Source organism: Squalius cephalus, assembly GCF_949319135.1.
Source record: "Squalius cephalus genome assembly, chromosome: 18".
Taxonomy (NCBI): Eukaryota; Metazoa; Chordata; class Actinopteri; order Cypriniformes; family Leuciscidae; genus Squalius; species Squalius cephalus.
In genome coordinates, this window is record NC_137139.1 from 17077539 (window position 1) to 17091484 (window position 13946).

At 37.5% G+C, this 13946-nt stretch overlaps 1 protein-coding gene across 1 annotated transcript in view; it reads left to right on the plus strand.

Moving 5' to 3' along the window:
* Positions 1-13946, plus strand: part of LOC307145217 (uncharacterized protein) — a 76557-nt gene that overhangs the window by 17091 nt on the left and 45520 nt on the right. The window contains exons 7-13 of the mRNA XM_079848125.1: positions 8067-8113; positions 8198-8309; positions 8386-8481; positions 10854-10989; positions 11085-11227; positions 12407-12453; positions 12542-12647. Coding sequence (XP_079704251.1) covers positions 8067-8113; positions 8198-8309; positions 8386-8481; positions 10854-10989; positions 11085-11227; positions 12407-12453; positions 12542-12647 — 687 coding nt within the window. The remainder of the gene's footprint in view (positions 1-8066; positions 8114-8197; positions 8310-8385; positions 8482-10853; positions 10990-11084; positions 11228-12406; positions 12454-12541; positions 12648-13946) is intronic.

The window sequence follows — 13946 nt, forward strand, 5'->3', positions numbered from 1 at the left end:
GTTTGTAAGGTGTCCTTGAGTGTCATGTAAGGTGCCTATAAATAAAATGTATAATAATAATAGATATAAAGATATATGTAGGCATATTATTAAACAAAACTTTAAAAACGCAACAACAAAAAAAAACCATGTAAATACATCTACAATAATTCTACAGCAAATTATACTTTACAAACAAATCAAATTTAACCACTATTTAGAGTCCTCCTGTAGTCAATAATTGTATCTCTTAAAACTCATCTTTGATCACCAAACTGACAGTTAAAAGTTTTTTTATTTTTTTTGCTGTGAAAAAAAATTATTCATGCCTAAAGTAGTTTAAATGTAACTCTACACACTTTCTTCATTTAGTATGATGAGCCATTGATATGCACATTAGTCCCGCCTCAACTCACTCACACCAGCTCAGAGATTTTACTCGCTTTACTGTAGTAAATGCTGCACGATGGTATCGAGCTTTACAACGTCAGACAGATAACGGTGTTTAATATGATTAGTCATTTGCTTGACTATGTTATCAAACAGTTAATAATGTGTTGCTAATGTTGCACAAACCATGTTTCCGTTCGTTCACCTTCTCAGAGTCAGTCAGCTGCCTTCTAACAATCATCTTTAGAAACACTTTGAACAACTCAGAACGTCAGTGGAGAAAGGCATATAGTTCATCATAACATATACTGTACATAATTCACCCGCTATATTTCTAAATGTACATGATTTTTCATATCAACAGTATACAATATCAAAAATATACCGGGATAACCTAGCCTAGAAATCTAGACGCACCCTAGCGGCAGCAAAATGTATTTTGCAGCCAGGGTAGTCTAGAAACTCTCCATAGACTTTCGAGCTGCAAAAACCTAAATTGGGTCAGGCCAATCACGTCGCGTATAGAGTAGGCGGGGCGGGCTTAACATAATGACGACAGAGTTGCGACGGTTACCTGGCTGCGACTTGAAAACACTGAATGACGGCTGCTGGAGAACAGTCTATCGAATCGGCTTTGGCCGCGACTCTGGAGGACTTGGAGTTAAGTTTTTCTTTGAGAAAAGAGCAAAGAACGGCACTGAAGTCATTCTTAAAAAAGGAAGATGTGTTCGTCGTTTTGCCGGCCAGATATGGCAAAAGTTGAATCTATCGTTAGCTCCGCTGTTGGGAAAACGCTCTGGTTGGTTGAAGCGCTGTCCTATTGCGTGCAGAGGGAATTTGAAAGACAGCCGTTTATCCCGCCCCTCGGATTGAGCGTGTCTATGGTGAGTTTCCAGACCTAACATCTTGATGTAGGTCTGGCTTGCCAGGCTAGGGATAACCTGTCTTCTCTTGAGACTCCTCTGCTTTGCAACAGTTAATGATTATGCTAAAGCCCGCCGCACTATGAAGTGATTGGATACAAGTTAGTTTGTGATGTAAGAAACACCAGTGATTTCAAACTGCGTTTTTAAGACTGTCTTTGGTTCACTGCAGTTTTAAGGAGAAATATTATACTCAGCAAAGGTGTTGACTGACTTATGAATTTGCACATGGTTTGTCTTAAAGGAGAACTCCGGTCAATTTTAACATTGAGCTCATTTTTTTGTAAATTTGGAGTGCTGTCAGTACAGACAACAACGACAAAAATCGGTGTTGCCTACACCGTGTTATCCTCTTTTTAAAATTTGCACCCTGTTGACTTCAATGGGGCAAGTTTTAAACCTGCTTTTATCCTCTTAACATCCTTGATGTGTCATTACAAGTGCACAGCCATGTTAGTGATTCCTTCAGAGTCAACACGCGGTGAATCTGACTGCAGTAGATGTGCAAGATATGAATAAAAATGATAAAATTTCAGCCAGCGCACATACCTGTATTTACATCCTGTTTTTGGCTGAAGTCCACAGTAGTCGATTGTCGAGTTCACGCACATAGGTTTAGTACGTACGATCATGCGCCCGAACTCGACAATCGATTACTATGGACTTTGACCGAAAACAGGATGTAAATACAGGTATGTGCGCTGGCTGAATAAACATCATTTTTATTAATATCTTTCACATCTACTGCAGTCAGATTCACTCGTGTTGACTCTGAAGGAATCACTCACATGGCTGTGCACTTGTAATGACACATCAAGGATGTTAAGAGGCTAAAAGCAGGTTTAAAACTTGCCCCATTGAAGTCAACAGGGTGCAAATTTTAAAAAGAGGATAACACGGTGTAGGCAACACAACGATTTTTGTCGTTGTTCTCTGTACTGACAGCACTCCAAATTTACAAAAAAATGAGCTCAATGTTAAAATTGACCGGAGTTCTCCTTTAAAGGGCTGGTTCGGAGTTGTTTCAACCTTTTTTTTTCCTTGGTCGAACATTATTAAAGTTAGAGCTTATTTAGAGATATCAGCCGAATGGCTTAGTGCAGGCGCGAATGGATCCAAGGTTGTATCTTGTAAATTACCCCACTAATAATTAGGGCTGTCCCCGACTATGGATTTTCATAGTCGAATCAGAATCGTCATGTCTTGCCTATACGCTGATTTCACGCAGCCGCCATTTTCAAATCGAAAGCGAGGCTCCGGTGGGAAGAAAACCGGAAGTGTCGCCTTTAATCACAGGAGAGTCGTGAATGCGATGGCGTATTGTTGTGTTTAATGATGTTATGTCAATTCTAAAACTGTACATACATTTCTTTCATACTTTAGACTATATACAGTGAAATTCATTTATAAATAATTTTTTTTTTTATATAATTCAGAAAGTAAAAAAAGAAGCAGGAATGAACTATATACATATCCTATATTGGATATTAACATCCAAAAGTGTAAATCGCGGCAGCAGCTTCAGGTTGGTAGTCCAAAGGCATTGTTGTTTATCTTTACTTCCGGGGTTTTTCCCACCGGAGCCTCGCTTTCGATTTCAAAATGGCGGCTGCGTGAAATCAGCGTATAGTCGACTAATAGTCGAATCGTGTATGGGGGTGGGGCTGGGGGCGGGGCTTTAACGTTTCAAAGCCGCGATGTACAGAAAATCACACAAAGATATAGAAGAAAATGTATAAAAACATTTTTGATCAATAAAACTAAGAAATAACATAAATAACTCCAGAAAGGCCACACTGCAGATTTGCATTTCACATGCAAATCAAATTAAATCGGCTAAATTACCTGTGCGAGCAGGCCAGCCTACAGCACAACATCGATGCACCGAAAAAATAAACAATTAATTTACTAAATTAAATTAGAACAGAATATAGGCCTACCTTTCTAATAAATAAAAATACAAAACGAAATAAATCAGAATCAAGTCACAGGATGAGGAGCAAATGTGTGCAAAATGCCTAAAGTGCAGGGGAACATATATTCAAAACACAAGCCACAAATAGTTAGATTAGGTAACACTGACCCTGTCACGGATTGAAAGTGAAACTTAAATCTGTCACGGGGTGTTTGGATTTATTCACGCACGTTAAAAAATATTTATTAAAAGCTTCTTTCTTTGCACATTTTTATATAGGCCTACAGCATTATCATAATAGGCTGAATATTAACGTATTGACATAAAAGCTAGTTCTATGTGAAATCAGACATTGAGCGCCCTCATATAGCCAAAGTGGCATGATCCTCGTTTCATAACACCTCTGCGAAGATTCGACCGTGAGATCGGTAGTCGAATCAGGCTCCTCCTATCGAAGCATCGAATCTTCGACTATTCGGGGTCACCCCTACTAATAATGCCTGGAATGGTACCAAACTTCTACTGTAGTACAAATAGTTTCTGTACCATAAAACGAAGCATTGGAAAGTTTGTAAGTACATAATAATAATAATAATAATAATAATATATTTATTTTCTATAGCGCCTTTCAAGAACCCAAGGTCGCTTCACAATGCAATACAAATTGCAAACAGATACAAAGGCCATCTGCTTATAACAGACAAACAATTGACATGAATCAAAGAAAAACATATTGTACTATTTATCAAAATATACAATTACGACAAAGTATGAAGCAAATAGAGCTGAGAAAGTGGAGAACAGAGAAAACAGTGTTGATGATACTTATTTATTGGGCAAGCTTGAAGATATGAGTTTTAAGTTGTTTTTTGAAGGTCCAGATGTTGTCGGTCGCACGAAGATTCGGGGGCAGCTTATTCCATAGCTTAGGGCCAACAACACTAAAAGCCCTACCGCCCACCGTAGAGAGTCTGACCCGGGGTACCACGAGTAGGTTTTCAGTGCTAGACCTAAGGGCCCGAGTTGGAACATGTGGCTGTACCACATCAACAAGGTATTTGGGTGCCGGGCCATGTAAGGCTTTATATACTACGACTAACAGTTTGAATTGGATGCGGTTTATGACAGGAAGCCAGTGCAGTTGGTGAAGGATACTAGTGATATGGGCAGATTTTTTATTATATGTGAGGGCTTGTGCAGCAAAGTTTTGTACCATTTGAAGGCGGTGTATTGCTTTGGTGGGTAGTCCGCTGTATAATGAATTACAGAAGTCCAATCTGGAAGTGATGAAAGCATGAATAACAGTTTCCGCATCTATAAAGGTAAGAGAGGGGCGAATACGAACAATATTCCGCAGGTGAAAGAAGCATGATTTGACTGTCTGACTAATGTGTGAGTGAAAGCAGAGCGTGGGGTCGAACAAAACTCCCAGATTCCGTACAGTTTTTGAAGGCCTAATCTCAATACCATCTATATCAATAAAAATGTCATGTCTGGGTGAGCTCTGTGATCTAGGGTTAATCAACAGGATTTCGGTTTTACCAGCATTAAGCTGTAAAAAGTTAGAGGACATCCATGTTTTAAGTTCGTGGAGGCAGGAGATAACTGAAGAGGGTGGAAAAGATGAGTTAGGATTGATCGTGAAGTAGATTTGAATATCATCAGCGTAGCTATGAAAATTTAAACCATGCTGTCTGATGAATGATCTGGCCTAACGGTAGCAAGTAGATTAGAAATAGAAGCGGACCAAGTACAGAGCCTTGGGGCACACCGTGAGAAACAGACACAGAGCGTGAGCAATTCTTACCTATCTTAACAAATTGCTGTCTATCACATAGAAACACATCATAACCACTGAACCACTGAAGTGCCGCACCCGTGATGCCTATTGCAGACAATCGTGAGATAAGTGTAGAGTGGCACACAGTGTCAAATGCTGCACTGAGGTCAAGGAGAACAGGGATACTATGTGCACCAGAATCAGAAGCCAGAAGGAGATCATTTAGTACTTTTAGAAGAGCTGTTTCTGTGCTGTGGTATGTACGGAAACCAGATTGAAGGGGTTCAAAGAGATTATGTCTCTCTAAGTGTGATTGCAGTTGTGCCACAACTACCTTCTCAAGTAGCTTGCCAACGAAAGCGAGGTTTGATATTGGTCTATAATTGCTATGAGTGGCGTTGTCGAGGCCGGGCTTCTTGAGGAATGGAGTAATGGCCGCTACTTTCAGATTAAGCGGAACAGTGGCAGTGGCAAGAGACCTGTTAATAAGGTGGGTAATAGGTTGAATGAGTAAAGACAAATGAGTTTTTAGAAGGTATGTTGGAATAGGATCAAGTGTACAGGTGGTAGAATTTGATTTGTTAATCATTTTTTCAACCACAGATGTATTAGTGAGTGAAAAAATGTCTAGCGGACAACCAATCAAATATGGAGTTGAAGGGGTAGTGGCAGTAGAAGAAAATGACTGATAAATGTTGTAAATGTTTTGTAGGAAAAAAGACTGAAAACTTTCACAAAGATCAGCAGAACCAGTAAGAGCTACGGTGGACGGTTTGACCAGTTTATTTATTTCTGTGAAAAGAGCTTTAGGTTTGCATTTAGCTTTGTTAATAACAGTAGAAAGATAGTTAGAGCGTGCAATGTTAAGTGCTTCTTTGTATTTCACTACTGAATCAGAAAAGGCTATGGCATGGACAAGAAGGGAGGATTTGTTGTGGAGTCTTTCAAGATGCCTACATTGAGTTTTCAGAACTCTGAGCTCAGGGGTAAACCAAGGAGAGGAATGAGTAGACGGAACAGTTCTAGTTATTAAAGGAGCAAGCTCATCCAATACATCACCAATCGATTTATCATAGGTAGAAACTATCTCATCAGGACGCAGCAGATTGAGTGAGGAAGGAAGAGCAGAAACAGCAATGGCAGCGGAGAAATTTTCAACAGTTATAGTTTTCAGATTTCGGTAGGATATAATAGTGTTGGTTATAGGTTTTACAATGGGGAGTGAGAAATCAAAGAGAATTAGTTTATGATCAGAGATGCCAAGATTATGACCCTGAACATGCACATTGTCAATACCAACAGTACAGAGCAGATCGAGAGTATGAGAATGAGAATGTGTTGGGAAATCGATATGCTGAGATACTTCAAAATAATCCAGAACAGACAAAAAGTCTTTTGCAGCAGTACAATCAGAATAAACATGTATATTAAAGTCACCAAGCATCATTATTCTATCATGCCGGGCAAAAGCGAGAGTGAGAAGTTCAGTCAGATCAGAGCAGAAGTTTGGTTTATTTCTAGGGGGTCTATAAATCAATAGAATCAGAAGTGGAGCGGGGCCAGCAAGTTGAAGTGAAAGACATTCAAAACTTGGAACATCAAGTATGTCATATTTAATCACTGCCAGACCACCACCTACCACTAAGTCGAGGTTTTGTCAGATAACTATATCCAGCAGGGGTTAAAGGTTCAGCTCAATGAAATCAATGATACATCAGGAGTTTATTTTAATAACACTTGCCTGATGGCCTATCTTACCGCTAACCTGGACGTTGAGGTCACTTCCGTGATTTGGGAAAAGTCCTGGCAGAAAGCGATGCATAAGGATGTAGTGTAACGACGCCCAGTCCCAGGAATGCACTACTATTTATATTTATACCGTAGCCAGGATAGATGCATGTGTTTGGAATCTTGTCCTATCTTTTAAATCACGCTGCAGTAGTCTGAAGTAACTGTGTCTGACTATCTCACAACAATCCTCTGCTCAGTCACGTGTACACAGTTGTTTCCGTCAACAAAGTTTCACACGAGAGTATAAAAACATTTAGCTGAATTGTGAAAGTTTTATAAATGCTTTAATTTTCAGATCAACACTTAAAAAGGAATATAATTTATAATTTCGAATATCATCCAGTTATCAATAAATTTCTATGGAGTGTTAAATTCACTAGCTTTTCCCTTACACTTGTGAGTTTTGCAAAGGACTTTTACGGGCTTTTCCCAAATAACGGAAGTGACCTTGACATCCAGGTTAGCGGTAGCATAAGCCATCAGGTCACATAAGTCACTTTTAGGTTTTTTTTTTTTTCATGTGTTTACATTTTTTTCATTACAAATACCATAGTTTATTCTTAGTAATATTATTATTATTATAATTATAATAATAATAATAATAATAATAATATTATTATTATTATCATTGCTGTTGTTGTTGTTGTTGTCATTATAGAAACCATAAAACCATGGTAATGAGGAGCATGTTGTTTTTTTTTACCTTGTTATGATCTTACAGTTAAACTCTGGATTCTATCAAAGAACTATGGAAACTTCTCTTTAGGGCAACAAAGGGGAATTTAAGAGCTTTATAGCTTGGATCCCATGAATTAAGGATAAAGTTATGACTTTTTCTTCCGTGTAGTTATGATCAGTTCAAATAAAATCATTTAAGTCAAATATTAATTCAATAATTAAAAGCCTGCAATATAATGCAATATGAATATTTAACACATTTGCAGTATATTAACAATATCTATTATTATTTGTTTCTGTCCTTTATTTATTCATTGATTAAGGTATATATTCCAATTTAAAGGCCGTAACCCCAGCAAAACATTAATGGGGAAACGTGTGGCCGGATGGGCTGAATTTTTATATTTGAATAATGGGATATCTAAACCAAGAAGTACATATAACAGGTCTGCTGTCAAGACTCTCCACCACAAGACAGTTTTACAGAAGCAGATGAGGGGGCATGTACACATTTTTGGGGGGTGTTCTCTCAAATAAAAAATATGGGATTTCTCTCATATTTTCTGTATCTTCAGAATATGAGACGTAACTTCTTTGTTTCCACCTGTAGGTTGAGATGCACAAAACCTAACTTGCTCAAGAATCCCAGCGCACAAGGTGGCTCATATAATTAAGATTGTACAATAACATTGTAAAAATGTTTTGCTTCAGGTAACGTCTCTTTTCTGATGTTCTTATCAGATGGACTTCGCGGATGGAAGATTGTGCGTAGTGGAGGTGACCGCTGGGTGACGGAAAAAAATAATAAACCACTTCTGGACACGGTCACCAGATGTTTTATAACATCTTATGGGTATGTTTGAATGTTCTGAAAATGTTCAATCATCAAGCCAATCCACACATGAATCACTCATAAACTTTGTCCTCAGGTTATGTTTGAAGCGACAGCTGATTGATTTGACGAAAGAAGGTTATAGTGGTGCTTTCATGGATCAACAGCAACCTCATATCAAAATATCAGACTGGTGAGTGTTCACTCAAACTCCCATTTTATGTTACAGTATCTTAGGAGGTGAATTTCATATTTTATGTGTTAATGTTTTTGTAAATGACCTGTCCCTCTGGGTCATATACAGCGGGTGAAATAAGTATTGAACACGTCACCATTTTTCTCAGTAAATATATTTCCACAGGTGCTATTGACATGAAATTTTCACCAGATGTTGATAACAACCCAAGGAATCCATACATACAAAGAAACCAAAACAAATAAGTTCAGAAATTAAGTTATGTGTAATAATGTGAAATGACACAGGGAAAAAGTATTGAACACATGAAGAAAGGGAGGTGCAAAAAGGCATGGAAAGCCAAGACAACAGCTTAAAACTATTAGTAATTAAAAAGCAATCCAGCCCCCTGTCTGTGCAAATTAATAACAGCTGGTTCAGTCCCAACAGATGGCCTACAAAAAGGTCTCATTGCCAAGGTGTCACACAAGACACATCTCATGATGGGTAAAAGCAAAGAGCTGCCTCAGCATCTGGCCTTTGGAAATATATTTACTGAGAAAAATGATGTGTTCAATACTTATTTCACCCGCTGTATGCCTTATGCTGGAACTGTGCCTAGCAGTATGAAAACCCAAAGTGATATGACGTTCATAATTCATTTTTTTTTTTTTTTTTTTTTTTTTGTTATCGGTAGATTATTTTGTATTTTATTTAGTGGTGGGCCGTTATCGGCGTTAACGCAGACTCTTATCGCGCGATAAAAAAAATATCGCCGTTAATCTATTCTCCAAGTTGGGTTGGGAGCATAGACTGTAAAGCTACACAAGCTATGATGACGCAATCTACCCGCGGCCGCGAGGAACACCCGCCTGCAACGCATCCTATTCGTCGTCATCTTAAGTAAACACGGCTGAAAGTGAAAGCTGGTGTAAAAGATTGGTGCAACATCCATTATTTGGACTTGGTTCGGATTTAAGCCATCCGACGTAGACTGTGTGGTGTAACAGTTCAGTAACACACGACTAATCCGTTCTACCACCTCAAATTCAAAACGAAACATATCACTGAATACCAGCGCGCGCGTATTATTCCCAATATATTTTAGTGGTGTAGCACATAATCTCTTTTTATTAAAAGCGCCCGATTTTAAGAATCGTTGTTGTGTTTCTTTTTAACTGAAAATACATCAGTTAGACAATATTCTAATTTTAAATTTGGGGTTTCATAAGCTCCAAGCCATAATAAACATTAGACCTACTTAAGTCTCTGCAGCTAGTGTACTTAAATTTTATTTATCTGCAAAATTATGTTGTATACTTACAGTTTTGCACAATATATGTTCTCAAAACTACATACACCCTTTCAAAAAAACAAACAAACAAAAAAAACATTTAGCAGGGTCTGTGTAGCAGGGTTGTTTAGCAGGGTCTGTGTAACCTGTTCTGAAATGGTTTTATTATAATATCGTTATCGCAAGAGGCTGCAATGTATATCACAATATGGATTTTAGGCCATATCGCCCATCCCTAATTGATAGCCTATAGTAGTTGATAATAACATAGGCTACCTAATGTTGCCTACGTATGGTAACAGTACAGTAGTAACCTTTTACAGTCTATGAGTAGAACAGCTTTCTCAAGCAGTTTGTGATGCATTTTGGAAACAGGAGATGAGCCCCTGGTCTAATGCGCCACCTGGCTTGAGAAACCCGTTCTCAAAGACTTATTTTTATAGTCATTATTTGGGTAGCACACATATTCTGAATGCCTTCGGCAGAATTCAAATGAGCCATTTTAATCTAGATTAATCTAGATTAATTTCAAAATTAATCTAGATTAATCTAGATTAAAAAAATTAATCTATGCCCACCTCTAATTTTATTCTTTCCAATCCTTCTCCCCCATCTCTTTTTTAACATTGTTTCCTGTGAAGCCTCAATCATTCTACAAAATAAAGGCAAAAGTCCCAATAATAAATCTTATTTCTTTATGTAAAAGTTAATTAAAATGTCATTAAAGGGATAGTTAACCTAAAAATATTAATTGTCATCATTCACTTACCCTCATGTCGTTCCAAACCTGTGTGACTTTCTTTCTTCTGTGGAACATAAAAGAAGATATTTTTAAAAATGTCTCAGTGTTTTTTGTCCATAGAATGAAAGTCAAAGGGGTCAATTGTCCAACTTTCAAAACATAATTTTTGTTCTCAGAATAAAGAAATTGATACAGGTTTGGAACGACATGAAGGTGAGTAAATGACAGAATTTTAATTTTTAGGTGAATTATCCCTTTAAGAACACAGTACTAGCATTTGGCACAAATCAGGTTTTAATATGAAAGGCCACTTTGTTAATAGGAAGACTTTTATTTGCTGTTTGTCTGGTGCAGGTATGCCCCTATCTCTTGTTGTGGATGTGAGTATCAGATCTGTGTAGCATTGCTTGATCAGTGGAAAAACCCAATCAGAACCTTTCAGCCTGAGAAAGTTATATTTTCGTTTGGGAACAGTGAGCCGTGGTGTCAAGTGAGTAGAATAATACCGACAGTCCAGTTATTCTCTTGTAATCAAACTAATAGTCAAAGCTTAACTGTCCCTGTGTTTTTCCTGCTTTCTTTAAGATGACCCACGTCTTTAAGGATTATGGACCTGGAGTTCGGTTTATCAGTTTCACTCACGGTGGGATGGATACGCAGTTCTGGGCAGGCCATTATGGTATACGGCTCACTAACAGTAGTGTGGAGATCTATTCAGCTGATGAGGGGTAGTGTTTTCTAGCATGATTTTTTTTTTTACTGTAAAACATTTATTAAGTTTATCAATTAATCATTTTTTATCAAAATGCACAATGCAGATACAAGTTATATGTTGGCATATCATGAAACAAACATTAAAAATGAAAATAAAGTGCAAATGTTCACTATTTCCGCTCCGCCCACTTGAAACCAGCATCAAGCAGGCATTGGGCTTGTTAATGAGGATGGTAAAGACCACAGCCTCTAGCGTCAGCTGTTGGTATGCCTCTTAAGGCCAGGGGAGTGAGGTTTATTTACAGCAAATTATACTTTACAAACCAATTAAACCACTAATTCATTTTATTTTGCTCTGACCAGAGCTTATGAAAACCATTTAAAGGGATTTATAAAGCGTGTTTTAGGATTGTGTTATAGTGTTATAGAGTGTTTAAGGATTTATAAAGAGGAATTTATAAAAACTTTATAAAGAGTGTAATTAATAAAAGTAACAATAATAATAGTTAGGTTTTTTTTTTATAATAGTAATAATAAAAGTATTCAGAAAATGCATTAACATTCATATTTATTCATACCATATTTCATATCTTCAAATGACAGCAGGGTTAGCGCCTGAAGCCACTCGTTGCGCTGACACTGAATGACAGTGATAAATATCATACACTTTATCAAATGTATAACCTAACTTCTGAAAATGGGTGATGAGTCTCTAGGCTGAGAATCTATCTTATGTCTAGTTGTGCCCAATCTGCCCATAATACATTTCCCATAACATGTCCTGTCCTACTGCAGCCTTATTGCATTTATCAGAGTTGTGGGAATGGCTTTGATGCCATCAACAATCACTCTGTGTTCTATATTGTCGATAAACAGTAAACACGTGATCCCTAAGAATTAGATCCTGATTCTGCGGTTTTGAAAGTCCAGAATCCTCTGATTAATGGGATATCTAAACCATCAAGAAGTATATATAATGGATCAGCTCTGACAGCGTCAGCCAGTAGTAAAGACGCTCCTCTGCCAGATACATTTCAGTTTTCCAGAAGCAGATTAGAGTCCTGCTGCAGTAAATTAGAAGAGCGATGTTTGACATAAACTAATGCGAATGTAGATACTATTATTTGTGTTTCAGTTGGTTTACTGTAATATCATCAAAATGCGAAACATAACTTCTGTGTTTCCACCTGCAGGTTCAGTCTCACAAATCGTAACTTGCTCAAGAATCCCAGTGCACAAAGTGAGTCACATCATTAAGATTGTACAATAAGTGTCACTATAATTAATTTTTGCTTCAGGGAACGTCTCTTTTCTGATGTTTTAATTAGATGGACTTCAAGGATGGGAGATTGTACACAATGGAGGTGACCACTGGGTGACAGGAGGAAATAGGACAGTATTTCCGGTCACCAGATGTTTTGTAACGTCATATGGGTATGTTTGATATTGTAGATCCTTCAAAAAAAGGTTTGAGCTCATTTAATTTCAGTATATGTAACAATTTTAAAATAAATCTATCATGAAGCCAATCAACACATCAATCACTCATAAACTTTGTCCTCAGGTCATGTTTGAAGCAACAGCTGATTGATTTGACGAAAGAAGGTTATAGTGGTGCTTTCATGGATCAACAGCAACCTCATATCATAATATCAGACTGGTGAGTGTCACTCAAACTCCCGTTACATGTTACAGTATCTTAGGAGGTGAATTTCAGATTTTATGTGATTAATTCTTGTATGTTTTTTATGAATTTTTTATGTTGTAAGAATCTGCATAAGTCCTGAGTACCACGAGTCCTGGCTTGTGGTACTTTCCTCCAGAACAGGTCCACATTTCTGTCATGTCTTATCATGTCTTATCTGCAGGTATGCCCCACACTCTGATTGTGGTTGTGAATATCAGATCTGTGTAGAGTTGCTTGATGAGAAGAAGAAACCCATCAGTACCTTTCAGCCTGAGAAAGTTTTCTTTCAAAAGGGGAAAAATTATCCATGGTGTCAAGTGAGTAGAATAATACTGACAGTGTAGATATTCCCCTGTAATCAAACTAATAATAAAAGCGTAACTGTCCCTGTGTTTATTCTGCTTTATTTCAGATGACACACGTCTTTATGGATTATGGACTTGGAGTTCGGTTTATCCGTTTCACACATGGAGGGAAGGATACACAATTTTGGAAAGGCCAGCATGGAATACGGGTCACTAACAGTAGCGTGGAGATCTATCCAGTGTGATGCTACAGAGTGTTTTCCATATTTTTTTTAACCTTCCTAAATTTAACAGGTGCAAAAGTGACCTTCAAATTAGGAAATGTAATGATACATTATACCATAAGGAGATATATAAAATATATATCAAATACAGCGTAATGTTTATATCTTAGAATATGTCAGTGCCATTGCTTTGTCTCAAGATGAACACCAGAAATGTTTTTTCTAAGACACGTTTATAAAAGCTACTTAAATGCCCTAATCCTGGCATAGTCTAAGCCCTCTTTGTTAAACCGGGCCTATATGTTACACTGTTAAAATGAAGGACCTTAGTCGACGACTATAACTACAGCCATAGACATGCACTGCTTATGAAATAATCAATTACTTAAGTGCCATGCAGTTAACGTCAATAAACGTCTTAAAGTTACTGTGTGTAAGTGATGTTATGTTTCAAAGCTTTGAACTTATAAATGTACATTGAAGCTTGATTATGAAATAACAGTTGAAGGTTTGGTAG